Source organism: Gossypium hirsutum, chromosome D11 (assembly GCF_007990345.1).
Source record: "Gossypium hirsutum isolate 1008001.06 chromosome D11, Gossypium_hirsutum_v2.1, whole genome shotgun sequence".
In the NCBI taxonomy this organism is placed as follows: domain Eukaryota; kingdom Viridiplantae; phylum Streptophyta; class Magnoliopsida; order Malvales; family Malvaceae; genus Gossypium; species Gossypium hirsutum.
Genome location: NC_053447.1, coordinates 16,489,492 through 16,513,212, shown reverse-complemented (window position 1 = coordinate 16,513,212; position 23,721 = coordinate 16,489,492). Strand labels below are relative to the sequence as shown.

At 34.5% G+C, this 23,721-nt stretch overlaps 3 protein-coding genes across 5 annotated transcripts; 1 reads left to right on the top strand and 2 right to left on the bottom strand.

The window, feature by feature from the left end:
• Positions 1-4,214: 4,214 nt before the first annotated feature.
• Positions 4,215-8,192, bottom strand: LOC107912621 (protein-tyrosine-phosphatase IBR5). Its single transcript, XM_016840896.2, has 5 exons — positions 7,641-8,192; positions 6,280-6,379; positions 5,672-5,729; positions 5,137-5,243; positions 4,215-4,799 (listed from the first exon to the last, which is right to left on the bottom strand). The coding sequence occupies exons 1-5, from the start codon at positions 7,875-7,877 to the stop codon at positions 4,486-4,488; spliced, it is 816 nt and encodes a 271-aa protein (XP_016696385.1). The 5' UTR covers positions 7,878-8,192; the 3' UTR covers positions 4,215-4,485.
• A 976-nt stretch (positions 8,193-9,168) lies between these two features.
• LOC107912619 (3-oxoacyl-[acyl-carrier-protein] synthase, mitochondrial) lies at positions 9,169-16,242 on the top strand. Of its 2 annotated transcripts, XR_001688220.2 has the most exons (16): positions 9,169-9,403; positions 9,585-9,814; positions 10,469-10,576; positions 10,665-10,736; positions 10,914-11,000; positions 11,277-11,428; positions 11,950-12,030; positions 12,121-12,154; positions 12,267-12,333; positions 12,425-12,501; positions 12,953-13,013; positions 13,095-13,177; positions 13,752-13,823; positions 14,076-14,272; positions 14,404-14,563; positions 15,765-16,242. XR_001688220.2 is itself a non-coding variant. In XM_016840894.2 (15 exons), exons 1-14 carry the CDS (start codon positions 9,280-9,282, stop codon positions 14,238-14,240), a joined length of 1,413 nt encoding a protein of 470 aa, XP_016696383.1. In that variant the 5' UTR covers positions 9,169-9,279; the 3' UTR covers positions 14,241-14,272; positions 14,404-14,755. The 2 variants fall into 2 exon arrangements, 1 of the variants encoding a protein (XP_016696383.1); XM_016840894.2 differs by lacking the exon at positions 15,765-16,242 and having other exon boundaries at positions 14,404-14,755.
• Positions 14,542-18,697, bottom strand: LOC107912620 (putative BPI/LBP family protein At1g04970). Of its 2 annotated transcripts, none has more exons than XM_041106286.1 (6): positions 18,163-18,697; positions 17,361-17,500; positions 16,702-17,056; positions 16,212-16,460; positions 15,078-15,203; positions 14,542-14,989 (listed from the first exon to the last, which is right to left on the bottom strand). In XM_041106286.1, exons 1-6 carry the CDS (start codon positions 18,592-18,594, stop codon positions 14,786-14,788), a joined length of 1,506 nt encoding a protein of 501 aa, XP_040962220.1. In that variant the 5' UTR covers positions 18,595-18,697; the 3' UTR covers positions 14,542-14,785. The 2 variants fall into 2 exon arrangements, with proteins under 2 accessions (XP_040962220.1, XP_040962221.1); XM_041106287.1 differs by having other exon boundaries at positions 18,346-18,673.
• Between the last annotated feature and the right edge of the window lie 5,024 nt (positions 18,698-23,721).

Below are 23,721 nucleotides of genomic sequence, written 5' to 3'. Positions count from 1 at the left end.
ATAAATATTAATTATTTATAAAATTTAATTAGAATATATAAGCTATATTTTAAATATTTAAATATAACCATTAAATATTTGTAATTAGTATTTTAAAAAATATTTTTTATTTTTAATTAATGATTTTAACACAATTGTAATTAAGCACCAAAAAAAAAGAAAAATACTATGTTATTAGAGGGGTGAAAAAGTAATTAAGCACCAAAAGTGCATTTGGGAGAAGAAAAGCTAAAATTTTTAGCTTCTCCCTTTCAACTCCTTTTCAGAAGTACTTCTCAAAAGCTAAAAATTTCTGCCAAAAGTAACTTGTTCTTCACCGCTTTTCTTTCAAAAGTGTTTTTTGAGTCAGAAGTGCCTTTTTTAAGCAATGAAGAACTGGCTTTTAGTGGGTTGAGAACTACAAAGTGAGTAAAGTGAGGGAGGGAAGATTGTAAAGAGCTTGGAGAGAGATTAGTTGAAAAGTGGTGGTTGATAGATTAAGTGTTTCTTTGTTATAAGGTATGGAAGATTATATAAGAGGGAGGGCCATGTATTGACCATATGTCTTCCTTGGATTGGACGTAGGCCATTCATTCGGTGCAGGTTGCCCTTTAGGTGGATTATTGGATTTAACATGGAGTGGTAGGGTATGCTGATGGTGTGTAACTGTGGTCTTGTTAGTGTGGTTGAATATGTCATAGTTGTGCCCTTGGCAAGTTGTCATGTTTGGCCAAGCATAGTGTGTCCTTGGCTCCCCTCTCATCGAAGGAGGGGTTATAAAGTGGCCTCCCTTGAGACAAGGCGCTCAATAAAACTTCTTTTAAGAATTAGGTGTGTGGCGAAGCGTCTTATATATAATGTAAGATATAAATAATGGTTCTTTTTGAAATATTGAATTTTATAATCGATGACTTAATTATTGATTTGATGACCAGACATGATATATGAAGATGTGTGCTAGCCGTTATTTGGGTCGTGAGCGGTACAAGTTATGGGGTATGTGGCACTTTTCACTGGTTGTTGTTGCTATTTTTTTTGGGGAAACATGCATTAAGGGTGCATATGTCACATGTTTGGATGTTATCAGTTTTCTCTGTAAAGAGGGGACTTTGTTTCCTTCTCCTACGCTAAATAAATTTATTAAATTCTCTTGCTTTTGCTCTGAAAATTCTTATCATTCCTCCTCTGCAAATTCTCGGCTTTTTTTCCATCTATTTTTTCTGCAAATTTTATTCGTTTTCTTCTACCTTGGTTTTTCGTGGTCTGAGGTTATTGGGGTTCTTTGGGTTTCTTTTTAGTGAATTAGGTAAGCACTTTTTCCTTTCTCTTTATGATTTGAATATTGCTTTTACACTTCGAGTAGTTCCACGATTGGTGGTAAAAGGGTTGATGGTAGTAAAGGTAAGGTTGCTGCAGGGAAGAAGATGGATTGGGGTAAGAAAGAGATCGGAGGATATGTTCATCAGCAGCGGGTCCTTTGAATGTACAACAATGGAGGAGGAGATGCAGACCTTTTTAGAGTGTCACAAGTTTCTACTAGATAATTAGGAGATGGAGAGAATTTGTTGAGTGCAACTGTTATGGGTGGTGAGGGTGAAGGGCCAACATTCTTCTTGTCTTTGTATGCCTTGGAGGCAATGTTCCATCTCCGCTCCGCCCGTTCTTCATCGAAATGTTTAACGCTTGCAAGATTGTGCCAGGGCAATTGGCATGAACCTGTTGGTGGGCCTTTTTAGCATAGTTCATGCATCAATTTTTTATTAATAATAAGATGGAACAAGCAAGATTTTGTTTTAGAAATATAAAATAAGATTTTAATATTATTTTAAGTTACTTCTTCACCAAAAATATACAAAACTGTATACCACAGGCATGGAACTGACACTGATCTTAAGGGTTTGATAATAATAATAGAGTTGGTAGCTAAATTTCATCTTTATATAGGAGTAATGGTATTAAAAAACGATAGTAACGAAATTTAGTTGATGAATAGTGAAGTTGATAGTAGAGTAGAGCGTATTTTACAAATTACAAACTAATGTTAATCAATTATGTTAGGGTATTAGTGTATTGAAGTAATCCAAGTGTTAGTAAGATAAGGTTGTTGCCTAAAGACCAGCTCAAAGATGCACACCACTCCTAACGGCATTCCTCAACTCCCGATGGAACTCCCCAAATAGTAAAACTAAGCAATCTTTAAATCCCCCACAACAAAATGCAATCAGCAGAGAAAGGAAAAATCACACTCCTCCATTAACCCATACTTCCCCCCTTTCACCTGATAAAAAGGGATATCACTCACTGTGCTTTGGGCATACATCTCAAAGACAAACAACAATGGCCGTATCCAGACGAATGATCGTTTTCTGCTTCATCACGCTGGTGGTGTGTTCTTTCTTAGTTAAAGCCAGCAACGCCGGTCAAAACGATCATGGGTGCAACCATGGCGGTGCTCAGCCTGGCGATAGCCAACGTTGCGAAGATACCCCCGAAGATGAAGACGACTTCGATGACACTTTTAAGCTCGTCAACAACATCAAGATAAAGATCTAGTTGGGCGCCGCCCGGACTCCATTTCTTTGGTTCTTCACTCAATAAAAATGGGTCGTTGCGAAGCTCTATCTCTGTCTTCCATGCTTTCTGAGATCTTTCAGTTTGGCATCCTTTAATTTACCAGTTGTTGCAATTTCTTTCTTTTTTTTGTTGTTCTCGTGTTTGGATTTGGAAGGGTTTAGCATTTGCTGTTGTTGTTGCATGCTTTTTTATAAAACTGCATTTCTCGTTTCTCACTTTGTTTTTTCTTTTTAAATATTATGGTTGTTAGGTGTAATTACATGCATCTTTAGATTATATAATCATAATTTAATCATAATCTTTAGATTATATAACCATTTAGGTGTAATTACATTAATGATATTATCTGAGTGTCTACCTCATACCAATTAGATTTAACATATTGTCAAAATTATCTTTATCTTAGAACCGGACAAGAAAAAATTATTTTCCAAATCCATTAATTGAAACCTACCCTTAATATTCCATAGAACAGACACCTTGTTGAGAGTAAGGTGTTGAAAGCTATCTTCCTCCCCATTAATTTGATCACAATTGATAAAAGCCATTTTCTTTTCAATAAACCTATGAACACGATCCGAAAACGTTATGGAAGGAATTTCACTCACTGTCTCCGTCGTCACATCCTCGTCCTGTCACTTCATTTGGAATCGATGAATCACCCATCAACTTAGCCTTATGCGAATCCTTGGCCACGTTCTCTTGCACTGTCCATCTGTTCTCATCCACTGTCGGGTTAGATATCTCCATAGAAATGGGAACGGATTTAGAACACAAATGTGTGTTTTAAAAATGACATTAATAAATGATGAAACATTTAATTTAAAACTAATTTAATTATAATAATACATGAAATATGTATGATATTAAAACACAAAAGGAGTAAATCACATGATATCCTTAATGGTAATGTTTTATTATTATAGTTACAAAAATAAATTGGTAGGTAATTTCTTTTCAAGAGTAAATAAAAAGTTCAATTTTTTTTATAATCATATTTATTTATTTGATGAATGTATTATCTTAAAATTTAATTATGGATAATTGGATTACAGAGTTGGCATCTTAATCAAATGTTTTATTGATAAATAAGTATAGATATAAATTTATATTGATAAATATAGATATAAATAAATTAATGTAAGCGTTAAAACTTAGAAGTATATTTAGTTATCTAAGCAAGCATAGACTGTGGGTGGACTCGAAATATTTAATCAGCTCAAATAAGTAAAAAAAAAACTTGTAAATATTCATGGAAATATTGACTATAATAATATGATTATATAAAAATGAGGTTTACAGTGATTAAACTCTTGTCGTGTTACCCATTCACACCCATATTATTGTATAAAAAAAGATTTTATAATACAAATTATTAAGTTAAGCAAAAAATATATATAAATAATAAAATAATTTAAACAAAACTACAATCTAGAAAATAGACGAGATATACAAAAATTAAGTTGTAGCTGCCTTATGTTTGCCAAGCCCTCCCTTCAAATATTAAGGATACGTGAACTAGTCAAAGATAAAATCATAGTTATACTCAATGGTGCAATGATTTGATAAAATATCTGTAACGAAAAGAATCAAGTTTGTATGATCTTTGCAAAGCAAATTAACCTTCAACACAAACTCCCCCACGTACCGGAAACTGCATCTACTGTTCCAAAATACACTGTTTTTATTATGAAAAGCAAAAAAGAACATCCTACTTGAAATTATCTTTGTATATGAAATCTGGAACAGCCCAGATAGCGTGCGCTTAATTAACATAATGAATATATCAACTCATCGGATCTTACAGACCAGAAAACTTTTTAAAGATTTACTCCCAATTTACACCCACATATCATATAGAACCTCATAAAAGTCCGTCTCCGTTCAATTTTCTGGTGAAACGGTTGGTTTTGCAAAACAAACTTTGGGAATTTAAGTGCTATCCATTGGAATATCACTGGCATTAGGGTTCCCTAGGCTTTCGGACATACTTCTCTGAGTCTGACCGGCACCAAATGTGAACCCATGCGGAGGAACTTCTAAGGGCGGACGGGCAAAAATAGAAGTAGCACCAAGATTGTTGAAGGCAGGTATAGGAACGGGAGCAGGAACTGCATCGTTTACCTTTGAGAAACCAAAGTTGAATGGAGCTCCAGCCCGTGGTGGGAATGCAGGCAAAGAAGGATTGATACTTTCAGATGATCCGAAGAGCTTCTGCTCATATTCTTGCAACTGCTGATAGACAGCTACAAATCACATGCAGTGAATGAAAGTCAGAAATAGCAATTATACGTACAATATGAAAACTAATAACACTGACAAGGTCGTACTTGAATAAACATTACAACTGCAAGTCTACAATCTCTAAACTTGACCAAAGGAATCACATTTAAAAAAGGATTTACTTTAAACAAGCACATCACACAATAGTTACTGATGAATGAAGCATCTCCAGTCTGAAGTCTCTTTTGGATGGCAGGAAAAAAGACAATTTAGCTGACATTCATTTTTCCTAATCCAAAAACTATTACACGGCTTTCCTATCCTATATTCTTTACAATTAAGCATCATAAACAACACTACCTTGACTCAACTCAACAGATGATCTACGTTCTTTCACCCATTGATAGCTCTGCGGAAGCCTCCATCCTTTAGACCTCATCAAGTAAGCTATTACGATAGCTGGTGACCTGTACGAAAGAATATAATCATCCTCGCAAACAATTTTATAAGTTCAAGTGGGTAAACTCACGCCTGCCTGAGCATTTGGCTCAATGATAGGGGCATGTATATCCCATCTCAAGGAATGAAATATCCAACTTCCTCAAATAAAGGAAAAAGAAAAAGGTGTACACACACATACAAAGCAGTTTATCTCCTGTGTGCAAAATAACAAGGTTTTGCAAAACCTTTCCGAAGGGCATCTTATGGGAAAGATTCTCGGGTAAGGTCCAACCAGGTTCTTACAATATTGAGAATCTTATTTTCAGCATTCAAAAACTTTTAGGGATAAAATAAGATTTAAAAAAAGGAAGGAAAAAAACCACTTTAACATACTCATGTTTGTCTTACTGTGTATTTCTAGGATAAAAAAGAATGAAGAAACAATAAAATCAACCTATTTTTTCCTGACATGCAATGCACAAGAACTCGAGCCTTATCCTTCTCACATTGCTCTGCAGAATTCAGAAAAGAACTACAGGTCATAATATGCCAATGAGAAAATAAAACAAATGCAACATGTCAAGTGGCAGTGTCTGAGATATTGCAGTGCAACTGACAAACATTAATTAAGCAAACTTCCCAAAAGCCATTTTACACAAGGGTAACAAAGGCATCATGATTTAAGCAAAGCAAACCATAAGAAAAATGTCAAGTAGAGAAAATTTGTTTGAGTTGTAAACTCAATATCTTAGCAATTTTTCTACATTGTGATGTGTAGAGCCCTAGGGAAGCACATGCATTTGACAGCAGAATGCTCATAGTTGGCCATGTGAATCAATAAAATTAAGAAGCATCTCATTATGCAAAATAAAAAGAGAAAACATACATATACATGCTACTCAGGACATTAATAAAAAGTGTGTGAATGTTATTCATGAATTTTGCACAGGTAAAAAGAATCCAATGCATGAAAGAGGAAATACCAAAGTCATGCACATAAGAACAGATATCAAACTCAGGCTTTTGACAATAGACTCAATTGCAAGACAAAGGTCAACGCACCTAAAAATTGTATTGCATCATCAAATTGTAAAATTTTGTCATCTTGCAGGCAGTGATAGATAAATGAATTCCTGTATAGGTTTTGACATGCAGGGACGGTCTGCAAGAGAGAATGTAAATTACGTAAGGATATGCCATATAAGCAATCTACAAATTTTGACACTTGACGGCCATCAGTATGCATTTTAGCAGTCACAACATCCAACAAAGAGGAACAAAGCAAACTGCATGATAAAGAATGAAAAAGAGTGGATCTTGACACCATCAGTCTTACCACTTTCTAAGATGTATCTTTCAATCTGATCACTGATAGCAATTGGACCATAGCAACTATTTGCTTGCTTAGTATCAATTGAATTAGGTTTAAAACATAATCATCTCACAGTTTTTTGATAAAAGTATTTAAATATTTGACCCATTCAAACAGTTTTGTGCCCTTAGAAAAGGCAAACGGATTATATAAACTTCCCTAATGTGTAGAAAACAAGTTTTTTACTGGCTGCAGTGTTCTGCACATGCCGGTTAATTCTAAATGTCTAATGGCTCTCATAGAATCTTAATTTACTATCAAAAGGAAATCCCATCACAACCGCTCTCCAGTTATGATAATTTGATACAAAGTGCAAGGTTTACCCTTTATCTTCAAACTGTCCACTATTCTATGCCTATATACCTAAGCAAACGGCAATAACAATGATCCTAATTAGAAAGTCTCAAGTAAACACTATGAAGATCTTACAACTTAATTTTTATAACAAATGACAAAGAAAACAAACGTATCACTCTTTGGACTGTCTGCCGGTCATATCTTCCTATTGTTCCTAGTTCTAACTTTACTCAACATCCCATTCTGATCTTGCCTCCTGCCAAAATTGCGCATTTGATTTTAACTTCTTCCCCATGTTTTTAACTCATCCATGAGTTTAGCCAAAAGGTAAAGGCCTCAAGTAGACTCTAAACGTAAAATACACTCAGATTTGGATAGTTCTCATACTCCATTCCAAAAGTTGGGTTTAATCTTTCCATCACATCTCTAACCCCACCGATAACAATAAAACTTCTACAGGGAAACTGACATGGGAATTTTCTAGATCAAATAAAGTTAAAAGATGTTTCTTATTTAAGGATTTGGTTAAAATAATTAAAATGCAGAAATCCCATCAAAGTTCAAACAGCGTAATAGAAAGCTTAACAAATACAACACAAAAATCTCGTCTAGTAAACAATCAAAAATAAACTTTTTCCCAAATATCCATAAACCCAACATCAAAAGTAAAAACAGTAAGTTGATACTAATACTATAAAGAAACATAAATAAATAACAATGAAAAAGGAAACGTGAGGAACAAGAAGGGGGTTACATTAAGGACGCGAGTAATTCCTTGAGTCTTGAGAAGCTCAGAGCGAGAGGCGTTATCATAGCTACCCAAATAGAGAAAGTCAGGAAAGATCACCGATGGAAAAGCACTGAGTTGAAGCGATGTTCTATCGGAAGAAATGGGAGGTCGGTGCCCACATATCCCACAAACTTCCCCTTCCTCGTACTTGTGATAGTGCCCACATACCCCACACGGATTCTCCCTCTCCCTCTTCCTCATCCCCACTCACCACCCCCCACCCCAAACACCCCCCAAAAAAAGCTACAAATTTGCGATTAAACACTGGTCAAGAACGCAAAGAAAAAAAAAGACCCGGAGTTTTGTTCTCGAATCAAAAGGGTTTTAGTTGAAGGGAAGTCCTCGTTGAATCCAGATTTTGCTTGATCGAGAGAGGGAGAGAGTGAGAGTTCTTTTCTCTAATAGGGAGAAAGTTGATTTATACACTCATCCAATTGAGTTTTTTTTCTTAATATTGTGTCTTAATTTACTGAATTTAGAATGCAAACGGTAGAGGATTTATCCTCTTCCTTTTTCCTTTTTTCTATTATTTGTCTAAATTTTAGACATAAATTTGAATTAAATATTTAACATAATTTAAAAATTTTGAATTTATACATAATAATAATAATTATTATTATTATTATTTTATGCTATTAATATTTAATTGGGTGGATGTCATCAAGAACTAGATAAGTTTTTATATGCTTTGAAGACAATATTTTTATATACTTTAAAGATGTATTGTAGATTATTCCCATTTATTAATAAAATAAATTCTCTTTTACTCTCTTATTTTATTTGTGATTTATTTTTTGTCTTTTTATTTTATAAGTTTTATTTAATGTAATATTAGTTTAAAGATATTTACAATATATTTAAAATTTGGATATTATTATCCATAAAATTCTACATATTTTCGTAATAAATTCATTATAAGAAATCTTTTATATTACAAATAATATATTTTATATTTAATATAATAATATTATCTCGACATTTTCTTATCGAACTTTTAAATTGATATGAATTAAATTTATAAATTTTTATATTTGACAATGACTAATATATAATTTAATCATAAAATTTAATAAAAAATTCATATGTTATAAAAATGTTAAATTCACAATTTGTTTTTGTAGAAATTTTTTCATATGTTAGGAAAATAAATAAATTCACATTTTGATGGGAAAACATAATTAGGGTCACATCAAGAATATAACATCTTTTATTTCCAAAAAAGAAATTAGTAAGAATAATTTAAATAAAAGAAGTGATTGGTGGCTAGAAATGATTAAAAAGTATATGTAGTCCTTTAATTGAAATTTATTTTCTTTTAATTTAAAAAGTAAAGACATAAATAATTTTTTTATTTTTTACTTTTGAGTTTTCTAAATAGGTAAAATATTTTATTTTCAAATAGTAATAATATATATATATTCAACTCAAATTTGGAGGAAAAATATGCAGTAAATTAGTAAAAAGTAGCAGCTAAGTGTTTGGAACCCAAGTTTAACCGTGTGAGTTGCACTTTTTATGAAGATCAGTTTGGTACTTCGCAATCGCAGTCGCTCAACTTTGAAGTTGAACCCTTCGCCTGTACGGACAAATCAACTCGGTGGACATGGCAAGGCGCTGTTGGCATAAACTGAAAACGACAGGTCGTTTCCAACTGTCTCGTCACATTTCTTCTTCAACCTCTCTCCCGCCACCTCCTCTTTCCTCTCCCCGGAGGGTGGTCGTCACCGGTACTATACCTTTCTCCAGTCTCATTTATTCGCTTATGATGCTTTGACGACTTCTCGATTTTCAGTATTAAGAACGGAAAAAAGACGTGTCGGGAGAGCTTTTCTATACTGGTACAGGAGGGTCTTATTAGATTAGAAAGAAAACTTTCTTAGACTGGTTGGTTACTTGTTTGGGTTTCAGGGCTTGGGCTGTTGACTCCACTCGGGTGCGGAGTAGGAACAACTTGGAAGCATTTGATAGAAGGCAAGTGTGGAATAAGGGCAGTAACCACAGAGGATTTGAAGATGAATGCTTTTGATAAAGAGACACTGACGCTTACCTTCGATCAGTTAACTTCTAAAGTTGCTGCAATTGTGCCTTGTGGGACTGCCCCTGGTGAATTCAATGAGGACCTTTGGTTTAATGCTAAGGTAACCCCCTTGTGATTTTGGTTGATGACCCATTAATTGTGTTGTGCTCTGTGTGTTACTTTGGCATGTGGTATTTTGAGCTGGGTCAATGTTTTTGTTTTATGGTTGAAGTTGTACATAGATAAATTTTGGTTAAGAATGTAAAGCTGGATGCTTTTGAGGTCAACTATTTAGTTTCTAGAACTCTATGGATTCTGGAACATGGTCTCGAGCAAATACTGAAAGGGATAGTGACATTATATTGAATGCTACTTTCCAAGTTCTTAGTGAATTTTCATTCTTAGCAAGAAACTTGGGCAATTAAAAGACGTGAAGATGGAACAAAGTACATTGATTCCTCGCAACTGCGAAGGATGTTTTACTTTGCAAGCTGTCCAGGGTTTGAATATGAACTGTATTCTCAATCAAAGGAGCTCTGTCTGCTTGGAAAGTGGTCTCTCATTATACCTTGATGTGACTTCTAGTTTTTTACATCTCAGAATCCCAAGTTGTTTTATCATTTTAAGGCGGTGTGCGGTGTCTAATCCGATGCTATATTACTTATTTATGATAATGATTATTAGGTTAGGTTCTCTTTCTGTAAGACTAATCAATGTGCAATGGATTTTTTTTCTTATTCTTTGCATACTACTATTAATGATTCTTGTTGATCAGGATCATCGATCAATTGCAAGATTTATAAGCTATGCATTATGTGCTGCTGATGAAGCTTTAAAAGATGCAAAATGGGCACCCACTGATCAGGAACAGAAGGAAAGAACGGTAATCACTTTTGAATAGCTGATAATATGTGAGATCTTCTCTAGTTTCTTTTCGTTATCTTATTCTTTATTAATTTTTGGGTAACCAGGGAGTCTCTATAGGTGGTGGGACTGGAAGTATTAGTGATATTTTAGATGCAGCGCAAATGATCTGTGAGAAGGTTGGTTTCTTGCAGCCATGAATTTTTTCATTATGATTGTAAGTATTTCTATTGTCATCACTAGCTCATAGTGTCATCATCATTCCTTTCCTCGTGTCAGCTATGGGCTGGAAAATGAACTACTTGAATATGGAGAAAATTAATAAGACAAGTGAAATCTCTGCTCTTTTAATGCAGCGTATTCGTCGACTAAGTCCATTTTTCATACCAAGGATACTCATCAACATGGCATCTGGTCACGTGAGCATGAAATATGGATTCCAGGTGTGTATATATTATATTTTTCATATATGGCATGCTTGTCACCTTATGATGACCTAAACCTAGTCTAGCAACAATTTCTATTTAAGGCCAGTTACTGCTGTGATTAGAAATGGTGCTTCATCACCATAGTGATTCTAGTTCCATCTGTCAGGTCATTTTTAGTTCTCAAATTTAAAATTAATATTAATATTGCAGAATGTTAGCAATTACAGAGAATAAACATACTCCTAAAGTAAAAGTTATTGTTGTGTAGTTTAATTGCCCTTTTGAATATAGGGACCAAACCATGCTGCAGTGACTGCTTGTGCAACTGGGGCTCATTCTATTGGCGATGCTATGAGGATGGTTCAATTTGGAGATGCTGATGTTATGGTTGCTGGTGGCACAGAGTCTAGCATTGATGCTTTGTCAATAGCTGGATTTTGCAAGTAATGATAAAAACTTACAGTTTCTTTTTTTTTTTTTTTTGCCGCAATATCCATTTTGGCTAGTTAAAATATTGATAAAAGTTCAGGAGAGTGATGAAAGGCTATTGAAGGCCAATATGAAAATAGTATTATGTTTAGATATGATTCACAAAACTTTTGATTCCATGTCATTTCTTCTTCTTAGTGGACCCTTAGGGACATTTCTCTCAATTCATTTAACTAAAGCGGCTCTTATTTAAAATGAAAATTTGATAGAATTGCTTCAGCAGGAATGGCTCTAGAAGACATTGTATATCTAGATGTACAATAATGTTTTGATTGTTATTAAATTTTCAAAAGTTAATGCTTGACTCTCTTTAGCTTTCTTTCATTAAGGCAGACCATGAAGTAAAAAATTAGGGTGGTTAGCTCATTATGCTGATAACTCAACCCCCCCCCCCAATCCTTTTGAATGCTCTATTACTTGGTTTTACTCCTTCCATATTCTACTTAGCTGATAACATTTTTCTTTTCGACTCCAGAGCTAGAGCTTTGACTACCAAGTATAATTCTTCCCCTTCAGAAGCTTCACGACCTTTTGACTGTGGCCGGGATGGGTTTGTGTGAGTAAAGTTTGATTGGTTAGTTGTGTCAAGCTCATTGCTTGCAATTATTTTGTTTATGCTACTTCCTAACTTATCATATATTGCCAGGATAGGTGAAGGTTCTGGTGTCTTGATATTAGAGGTAAATTGAGTTATGGTGTTTCTTCTATATTTCAATCACAAACCCCTTCCCACTGTTGTTGTCTATGATGCTATTTGTTTTATCATTATGATTATACGCCATCTGTATTAAGGAACTTGAGCATGCAAAAAGTAGAGGAGCAAAAATTTATGCAGAGGTCCGTGGATATGGAATGTCAGGTTGTTGTCAAAGATCTGAAAATTTTCTACATTAACTTTGGTAGTAATGTTCAATAATGTTTATTTTCTGAACACTAATTATGACTTCTAGGTGATGCTTATCACATTACTCAACCACATACTGATGGAAGAGGTGCGATTTTGGCCATGGCACGTGCTTTGAAACAAGTAATATTCGCTGAGTACTTTTGACACTTGATTTGTTAACAGTTATGTTTAGCATCTATAACAACATCAAGGGGATTCCTTTTTCTGCTCCCATGGGTCATATCTGAGTAAAATACAGGATTGTCAGCTTCTTATGTTGATATTCTTATCTTTTGGTCTGGCAGCGTGTGAGGCAGCCGTGCAAGTTATATGTGGCTGCCTATAAAACAATTGTGCTTGAAAATGTAGAAAAAATTATCACTGAACTTTTTTGATTCGTGACATAAAGAGCTGCATGATAGTTTATTTCACAATTAAATGCGCATTTCTGGATTCTAGTAGTTGGTTCATTGGTTCCATTGTCACTTGACCTGTGGGTACCCTGACAAGTTGCCTGCTAAATATTGTTAATCTTTTCTCTAATACATAATCAGAAGATTCAGTTTATTATGTACTTAGTGTGCTGTTTCAGGCTGGTCTGCGTCCTAACCAAGTGGACTATGTGAATGCTCATGCTACTTCTACACCTTTGGGTAAGTTTCTGTTATTTGATGTTCTAAGTTCTGTTAAATCTGGTTTTTGTCTGATTCATGTCTCTGGAACCCCTTGTGTAGGTGATGCAATTGAAGCAAATGCAATCAAAGCCATGTTCACTGACCATGCAACATCAGGTTCTTTGGCCTTCTCCTCGACAAAGGTAAAATTCAGTATTTCAGACCATATGTAGGACAACGATAATTAAAATTTTCTAGGAATCACACTCGGTTACTTATGCATCAATCTTCAGAACTGACTAGATGATTTGAATTTAGTCTGGTTGGAGTTTGATATCATTTTTACTTCTTCAACCGAAATGCACAATCTAGAGAGGACTAAAGTGCAATGGAGACAAAAACAATAGGAAAACTTCAAAAGGGATAAAACTCTGTTCAAGATATAGTATCTTAGGTGATTACTGCTAACTCAACTTGCTTTTTCTTTCCCCAAGAGAGAGAGAGAGAGAGCCTTCTCTATAAAGCTGTTCACATCTCTACTAAAGAGATGTGCACTCAAATTTCTCCTACAAATTTTCTTACTATTATGAAAAGATGTGCGGGAAAAGGAGGGGGAGCGAATTAGCGAGAAAAAGAAAAAGCAATGTTAACTTTTCCAGTGTTGGACCATTCTACTTTGCTGTAATTTCATATAGTTTTCTTTTACTGTTAATAGCTTTCATCTACTTACCAACCATTTCCTTCCATTTAAACTGCTACAATCACCTTCATACACAGGGTGCTGTCGGTCATCTTCTTGGTGCAGCCGGAGCTGTTGAAGCAATTTTTTCTGTTTTAACCGTACACCATGTAAGTATTTCAGTTAACATGCTGCTTAATTATTCAAATGAAAGCACCTTTCTTCTTATTGGTGGGACATAGCTTTTCAAAAAGCTTTTGAAATGGTTCAATAGGAATTCCCACTTGTATGAACCAATTTGTGATCCCTATCTACCCATTTTTTTGCCCGTGCTTAATTAACGTTACAAAAGATTCTGTTTAGTATACTTGAGAAAGTTTGAAACTGCAGTAAATGATCATTGTAGTGGTGTCTTATTGCAGGGGATTGCACCTTTGACACTAAATCTCACTAAACCTGATCCCATATTTAATGATGCTTTCATGCCTTTGACTGCTTCCAAGGAAATGCCAATTAGAGCTGCGTTGTCTAATTCTTTTGGCTTTGGAGGAACAAATGCGTCCTTACTTTTTGCATCCCCCTCCTAGAACAGATTGATTGGCCAAACTTTTTGGTATTGGTGGGTTTTCGATGCCATTTCTTTGGTTTGATTGCATCTGCACTTTGAGAACCACAATCAAAGATATAAAGCCGATCAAATAGGTCATTGTGGCAGACTCTTGTTTATTTTCTTGTTCTCTTATTTTGTAGGCAAAAGTTAGCTGCAGAAAAACAACTTCATTATGTGACTGCGGAAAATTTTGAGCTTCAGATTTTTTAAGATCAACAGTCAGCAATTGCTGCCATAGAGCCGAGGACAATGTAATGATGGTTCTCTTCGCACCATGATTTATGAGACATTTATGATTAGGTAAACATCAAAGAAAGTGATACAAATTGAACTGTGCCTTTGGTCATATATTTGTGCATTCAACAAAGTTATATCACATTGCTGCATTTTGTTGACCAAAGAGTTCGCATCTTAAAGTAAAAACTGTACAATGGGAAGTGGGAAGTTGACAATTTGCTTCATTCTCTTCCCTGTAAACCCATTTTGAGGACATCTCAAGGTTGCATGATATGAACAGTGATCTTACTTGATGTGGATTGGAACCTGATTAAGATTGTCAGATTCTGAATACGACACATTGCTGCACACGGTGACTTTTGAACTAGAGAAAATAATTTCAGCATTCTGAAGAGTGAAGCCATGAATGATGGGCAATGGGAAACCTTTTCCAAGGTAGGAATTGGCATATGGTATGCCAACAGTCTGGACGAGCGTCCACATCACAGGCTGCAATAAGTAAAAGACACATTAGACCTTTTATTGGTAACCATGCATTATAAACATCAATGTGATTGAATACTAAGATCATAGCAACCTGTATCAAATACATTCGAAGATTCCCTATTTTGCTCCACTTCAATGACATTGCCAAGTCATCTAGCTTCACACTACCACCGAGGTTATTCCCCATGATTTTAACTGAACCTGTGCCACGGATCACCTGCCATGACAAAGGCAACTATATTGGTCACAGAAAAGGGACATAATATTTCATTATGAAGCTTCAAAAACAGTTCTTTTTTTCTAATCCATAACCTTTGGAATAAGAAAAACTAGGGAAGAAACCATGCATAATGCGATAAACCCTATGAAGAAGGATAAGGGAAACACAGAAATGGAACTCTGAGACCTAGCATCTTCAAAAGTCATAAACTTAACCAGTCAAATAAGAAACAAGTTGCCTATCTCAGTCCGGTAAAATTTCAGCAGTTTCCTATCCAAAATAAAACCCTCAGAAATGCTATTTTACATCAATATAAACACAAAACAAATAATTACTCAAGTCAGAAGAGGGAGAACATATAAAGAATCCATACTAGATATACATATCACTAGGCTGCCCTCCAGGAAACTTGATTTTGGGTTCTCATCTATTATAATGGATGAAAGCTTTTATGTTTATTACATAAAATGCTGAATGCTAGTAGATATAAATGAATAATTCAGTAGTGAATTATACTACATGTTAACATGCTTAAAATTTGCTGCTGCTTTTTTTCAGTACGTCTTACTATCTACAAATTGGGGACAAGGATGATAAAGATAGAGCTTGAACCCTAATCTTTGGGGTGCCAACAAAGAGCCTTAACCTGCTCCCTTAAGTATTCAATTTGGTGATTCTCATACCAGCATAAGAAGAGAAAACCATCTCTACACTGCCAGATATACCAGCCACAGTTGACATGATTGATGAACCATTTTCGGGGATGCAGAATGATGAACTTGGTTAATGAAATCAAGCACAAATGATAAAGACTCTCAAGAGTGCCAAGCCAAAGGGGAAAATTAACAGACCAAGGAGCCATGGTTTTTCTTTTGTATTCCTTTCATTTTCTTCTTTGCAAGCAGGCAGAGGTGGGAAGTGAGAGGTGTTTTTCAATAAACAAATGAAGATGCAATGGGATTATTACGAAATTTGTGACCATTATGTTCTAATCAACAAACTTACCAATGAAATGCAGGCAACCGATATTACTTGACTACCTTCAACCACATCAATTATCACGTCTGCATAAACGGTGGCACCAATATTATGCTCAGAAATCCTTATGACAGGTGGAGAAGACAGAGAAATGTTCAAATTCATATCATCATTTGGGTATTTCTTGTACAGTTGAGGGATGATAAATCTCCATCCGGCGGTATTTAAGAGAGCTTGATCTGGTACTTTATCCACAATCCACTCCATAAATTCAGCCTGACACATATAGAAACCATTAATTTAACAATATATAATACAGGAGATGCCACACTAAGGCACCTCAAGGCAATCAGAACTAAGAAGTCAACAACATTGATTCTCATTGAGTAAATCTATCTTCATATTGGTATAATCTATATTCCTTAACCTGAATAACTTGATTTCTACATTAGCTACAAACTATCGTGAAGCTAAAGCAGACATAATTCAACAGTTCTACATAGTTTCACAAACTCACATCATAGTATAAAGCAGAAGCAGAGTTGAATACGGCTTCATCTAATGAAATCCCTAGCATTTTAGACTGATCAATGCAGAAAACTGAAGGTTGAAACACCTGCCGGTAATGGTTAGAAACTGGTTGAACCTTTTTACCATCTGTGAATAACCCATTGATGTCAAATTCAATGGAAGAACTGCTCAATTCAGGATTTTCCACGAAAGATACATTCAAAGAAGCATTATCATCCACAGGAATTTCCTTCGGAAGGGATTGCAGAAATGAATCAAGCTTTAAGATTCCATCTTTAAGTTTACTGGTAATAGCACTTTCCACTGCAGATCCTATTTGCTCCTCAAAGGCATTAATCATCCTGAAAAATGAAACAGTAGCAATGAATCACCATAAAATAAAACATAGATCCAGCTTTGCAAAGAAAAGTAACAAAATGTGCATAGGTAAGGCCATTATTTTCTCACTGAAGAAAGTTGAAGACATAAACCAACACCAGAATCCTTTTCTGTTAGTGAAAGGAAAAGCAGCCCAATGATGATATAATCATATAGAAGAACAGTTCTTTTAAACACTTCCGACAATGCAAAATGATTTAGGTCACCAGAAAACGAACCTTGGATACAACTAGGACAAAATTAGTCAATTGATATAAATTAACATACCCTTGATAAAGCCAAGAAGCTCCTCCATCCAATTTTATGGTGATTTCTTTCACATAACAACCGCTCTCCAAGAGGGACAGCTTCAAAGTTCCTTCATGATTCTCCAAGCCTAATGTAAGCCCCACCTCCATTCCTTCAACCTTATGCAGATTGCAGAGGCATTACTCATCAGATTCCCTTTGTTACAAGCATATTACAAATGAGCAAATAAGCACAAATTCAGAACAGCCAAAAGAATCATTGGTGCATGAACTTCATGCATGGCTGCCATCAACAAGCAACCCGCTTGTTGATAAAAAACGATAATGAACGAAACATGCTACACAACAACCATATGTAGAAAATCCAGATACAAACATAATATTCTATAACAACCCAACAGTAAATGCACTGCAGGAACCATAAAGTTCATACTTAAATTTTATGAAGTAAATGAAGCTTAACTGCAAATATAATAACTTTATCCCATGTCCTTAGTCAGCAGAGTAAATTTAATGAACTAGAAAACGATTATATAACACAAAACTCAGTTCCAGCATAAGAAATGAAACCCACTAGCATGAGAACAAAAAAGCCAAAGACTAACGTATATTTTACCCAAAATCCAAAGCGGACAAACCAACCAAGAGCAAAGACAAAATTGAAAGAAAACCCATTTCTAGAGCTTGTTTGGCCTAGAGCTACAATGAAACTGTCGCAAATATTAAGCAATGTTAAATTGAAATTCGTACCTTTGGTCTATTTTTAACAAAAAAATTATGAACAGTTTTTCAAAAAATAAAAAGGGGGAAAAAAATAATACCTCAACAGAAGCCCTTCCTCCATCAGAAATCTCAATAGGAACAAGCCAGGAACTATAAGAATAATGCCAATTCATGGTCAAGTTACAAGTAGTCCCCGAAGCAACAATCGCGATCCCAGAATTCCCAAGCTTAACATAAGACGCCAAAACATCGATTTTATAAATAGTAACATTGGAGATAACCATATGAACATTTCCCAGAAATGGGATTCGGGCAGATTTTTCGATGGTGGCAGGCAACTGCAAAGGGATGATGGAAGAGATGGCTTCGTTGACGAGCAAGTCCTTGACGAAATCAAGGCCGTTCTGAGACACGAGGATAGAGGTAAAGGATTCATCTTGGGTTCTCAATTGTTGAAGATGGAGATTGTTAGCTTGTGATGATAGGAAGGTCGAGGAGATTAAGACGAAAAAGAAAGCTAGGGATGCCATGGCGGGAGAGGGAAAGGGGTTCGGTGGACGTTTTTACTCCATAAATACTGTCATTTATTGGCCATGATTGGAAATGCAAACGGTGCCGTGGAAGGTTGTGCCATTTTTGTTTGCTTGAGGTAGAGTTGGCTGCCACGTCACGCAAAATAATATTTTGTTTCTGCTCAAATGTCTGATTTACCTACAACTAGACTTTTTTTTAAGGGTAATTTATAGAATTTGTCACTTAAATATTAGCATTTTTTTGTCATTAAACTATAAAATTTTCAATTTCGTTACTAATATTTTAAATGGTTTCTGTTTTGATCACTCATTCTAATTAATGGAAGTAATGATGTGACCTTTTTTAAATAAGATAATAACATATTTAGTCCTCAATATTTACACATTTTATTAATTTTATCATAATTCTAAATAATTCAATAAATTTAATCCTCTATATTTATAAATTCTATCTCTTCGATCATCAATTATAAAGTTTGTTCTCTTCTTCTTTCACTTTTTTCTCTGGTGAATGCACTTGAAAGGTCCCACTATGATAAGGACCAGATCAAATTGATCCTTTGAAGTGATTAAATTTATTTCGGCTATGTTTGATAAACTAAAAAATTAAGTGTTGAAAAAATAATTACTAAAACATTAAGTGTTGAGTTTAAGTTATAAAATATGTTTGTTATTTTATTTAAAATTAAATATTGAATATAATTAAATTATTTGATAAATGTTGGTGATCGACCCATATAAACAACGATATAGTAAAAGTGGAGAAGAACGAACACAAATATTTTACGTGGAAAGCCCTCAAAGAGGGAAAAACCATGGGCAAAGGAGGCTTCTACTTTTCTCTAAATAAGTAAACAAACGAGAGTACAATATGGAGAAAATAACCCTAAACCTCGAATGCAAAGCTCAAAATCCCAAAGAGCAAACTGATAAACAAAACCCTAGATCTCATAAGGCATTTACAAAAGGGGTATAAAATACTCTCCATAATGAAACTCTGCACAAAACTCATATGCGACTACATCTTGTCGCCCTCAAAGAAAAAGCCTACGACTACATATTGATTGGCTTAACAAAACAGGGATACAGTGGCTACTTTAAATAGGCTTAGATTAGAGTTCTAATCATACTAAAATATCCTTGGAATAATCAAAGTCTAACTGGGAGAAGAAGTCTTGCTTGAATTCTAAAATGCGATTGCCAAATAGGAGAACATGTTGTGACGTCGCGATGTCCCATTCGCCTCATCACGACGTCGTCCATCGTGTCATCTCGAGGAGCTGACACTCATTGTCCCGACGTTGGGCCTGTTTTGGCCTTTGCTCGTCGATTTTCGTCTAAAGTGCCTGCAACGTGCCCAATAAATGCGATGCTAATCTACCGTAATTTGATACATTAAATTAGGCTCCCCATTACACTTAAGGAGCATATTCTCAAGCAATTTATGTGGCTTTTATATGTTTTTATCGATTTTTAGTTTTGTCATTAATAAATTGCTTTTTATTAGTTTTAAGTCATTTTTTAGACCCAAATTGGCTAATCATGCCATAGAAAACCTAACAAGTTGATTAAGTGTTGTAGGGAGTCGACTGTGGCCCGAATGTGAAGAAATATCACCTAGAAAGGGGTATCGCAATATCGAAGCATGGAAGTGGTGATACCCCTAATAGTGTTGAAATGAGGAGAATAGAGGCTATCTACAGTGGTATCACAATATCGAGACCCCCAAGACTCCCAATCTTAAGACTGTTGTGGGTATCACGATACTCAAGCCTGACGAGTGAAAAAACCGTAGAGGCAATTTTGTGTTCAAATAAGCTTATATCTTCTTTTATTTAAGGGCAAAATGGTTAATGTTAGGTTAAATATTAGTAGGCTATAAATACAACTTTATAAACCTTTCATTTTAGACTTTTGGTGGTTGAATAGTTTCTTTAGGGTTTATAGTTTTTAGGTTAGGTTTTCTTTCTATTTTTCTTTTCTTTTCTTTTTTTCTTTTCATTTTTAGTTTAGGTTTTCTCTTTTCTTTTTAGAGTAGATTTTATTCTTGTAGTTTTCTTTATTCTTTCTTCTAAATGACTTTGTAAATGAAGATGAATGAAGCTTTTGGGTGCCATTGGTTCCACATCTAAATAAGCATTTTTTATCCTTATCTCTTTATTGTGCCTCTTAGTTGTTCGATGAAATGTTTGTTTGGATGTAAAGATTTATTATGTGCTAAATTATTGGACGGTTAGTTGATTGGTTGTTTGTTAGCTTAAGTTAATATCTATTCTTAATTGATTGGTTGTTCACTTATATTGAAATAGTTAATACATTAGAACTGACGTCTCTAACGGAAAACCTAGATAAACGAGACCAAAATGAGAGTTTATCCTTAGATATTTTAATATAATCATGTCGAGTAGTGAGACCGAGAGGTAATCTTAGGTTGTATATTTTAGTCTAAAATGAGACCGAGAGGAGATTCCTAACTAAGAGTGGCAACTAATATAATCAATGTAGGTTTATTAGTTTAATTAACACTCAACTAATCAATAGACCATCGTTTAATCATTTACATTATCTAAAACATTAGAAAGAAAGTTTAGCTTAATTAGTTTAATTAATAGTTTAATTTTAGTTTATAAACAATTTTATTTGGACTTGCACTAATAATTTCTAACTCAATTAGATTAGTAATTGTTTAAATTGTAATTAACTTGATAAACACATTTATCCACTTGGCAATCCTTTGGGTTCGACCCCTTGGAACACTTTGTATTCCATCGGAACTATGAATATTACAACTGACACTGTACGCTTGTAGTTAAAAACCCACTCTTTTAAATTATTTTATAAAATTATTTGTTTTTTTTTCTGTGCACAAGCGCGTACGGGTCAGAGGCACACCTTACAATAAACAATAATATAATCTTAAATAAAATAAATAAAAATCATTGAATTTATTTTCCGTTAAATGATAAGTAGCTCCCTATCTACTTATCATTTTCTACACTTTTTTGTAGAAAAAAAATTTCTATCTAGTAGTTTTCATCATGAGTTATCAAATGTGTTTAAAAAATTAAGTTGCTAAAAGTATTAATTTTAAGTTGATTGATTTTTTCAATAGTTTACCAAAGAGGCTTGTATTATTAAAAAGAATCAATAAATGTCAAATTAGAATAGAGTTAACATTTACTATTTAAAAGAGTTAACATTTTAAAGTTTCTATGGTTCTATAAATAAAATCTTTTGTTTAGAATTTAACTACGATTGATAATTTCAAGTCATTTTTTATACAAAAATGTTAATTATGTTACAATTTGGACTTATTTAATCCTTTTTAATAATATAGGACTAAATCGATCCATTTAATAATAGAGGGATTAATTTGATCTAGATACTATAATATACGGAACATCAATCGTTTTTCTCTCATCAGATGCTATGAAAGGTATGTTTGATAAATGTTCATACTTCTCCACTCTACTATTCTTTTTAGGCTTAATTCACGATTTGGTCCTTGAAATATACTTATTTTCTCACTTAAGTACCTATTTTTTTGTCCCAATTTGATACTTAAAGTATGATTCCATTAAAATTTTTAGTCCTTTTTTAATTGAGTTAAAAAAACTGCAAGACAAGTGGCACTCCCTCCCCATTTTGACTGAAAAAAAATGGATTGAAAACTCATTCCTCTCCATATTTTCTTTCATCTCCTTTAACCAATCAAAATCTTTTCATTATATCTTTCCACCAATCAAACTCTTCACCCTCCACAATTTATTATTATTTTCCCTACTTTCATTTTCTTCACTTCCCTTCTCCACCCTGGCTATTAACTACTCAACAAACCCTCCCTAAACAACTCTCAGTAGCTTTGTCTTGCAACACCATCACACCATCCTAACGCTTGAACCAAGGCACTCCTCAAGCATGTTCCAGCTCCTCCTCCACCAAGGATCACCATAGTAGCACCCAAAGTTGCTACCGATAACATCCTTCAACCACGACATAATTCTCTCTTTCTCACTTTAAAACTCTCTAATAATGTTGTTCTAAATCCCATTTGATATGGACTGGTTTCAACTATTCTTCAAAAGTGGACTAAACAAGTGAAAGATATGTTGGAGGCAAGAAAGTGTTTTGTCATGAAGATTTCATACCGTTACAGTGTGTTATTTCTTTTGAAGAGAAAAGATTTTAAAACCACTATTATGGTGGTTGTTGTAACCAAACATGTGAGGTTCATGTATAGTAGAAAGTTGGAATTATGTTTTTTTTTTCAAAGTATGTAATGTGTTGAGGATCAACCCTTATAAACAACGAAAGATAAAAATAGAAAATATTAAGAACACAATTTTTAAGTAGAAAACTCATCCGAAGGGGATAAAAACCACGAGCAAATGAGGCTTTGATTTTTTATTAAATGAGTAAACAAACGAGAGTACAATATGAAGAAAATAAACATAAATGTACTAAATATACAAACCCTAACCTCGAAAACAAAGCATAACCCTCATAGAGCAAATCCGGAAACAAGCCCTAACTCTTATAGATTTCTCTCAAAAAGGGTACAAAATTCTCTCTATAGTTACCACGCAAGCTCTCACCAAAACTTATTTACGACTACATCTTGTCGCCCCAAAAGAAAAGCCTTGTAGTACATCTTTAATTTCCCTGTAGTACTTCTTCTCCCAGTTGAACTCTGATTACTTCAAATGGCTAAAATGACTAAAATATCCTTGAAGTAATTAGAGTGCGACTGGAAAAAGAAGTTCTACTTGGCTGTCAAAACGCGATTATGTTATTTAAGGAATATGTCGCGTCACCGTGACATCCCATGCATGCTCGTCACAACATTTCCCTCTCCGTCAATTGGAGAACTTGTCGCATCGTCACGACGTCCATCATCGTAATGTTTGTGTCCTCCACGTTGTGACGTCATGCCTATTTCGCCTCTGTTTTTGTTAACTGCCTACAAAATGTCTGAAAAATGCGAGGCACACCCACAAATCTTCACTTTGACTTGTATTTACTATACTTACTTTTCCAGGCCATGTCACGGGTCGAACTCGATATTTGTAGAATGTCAACCAAGCCCAAACTATTTTTGAACTTGAAAACTGAAATACTCCTAGT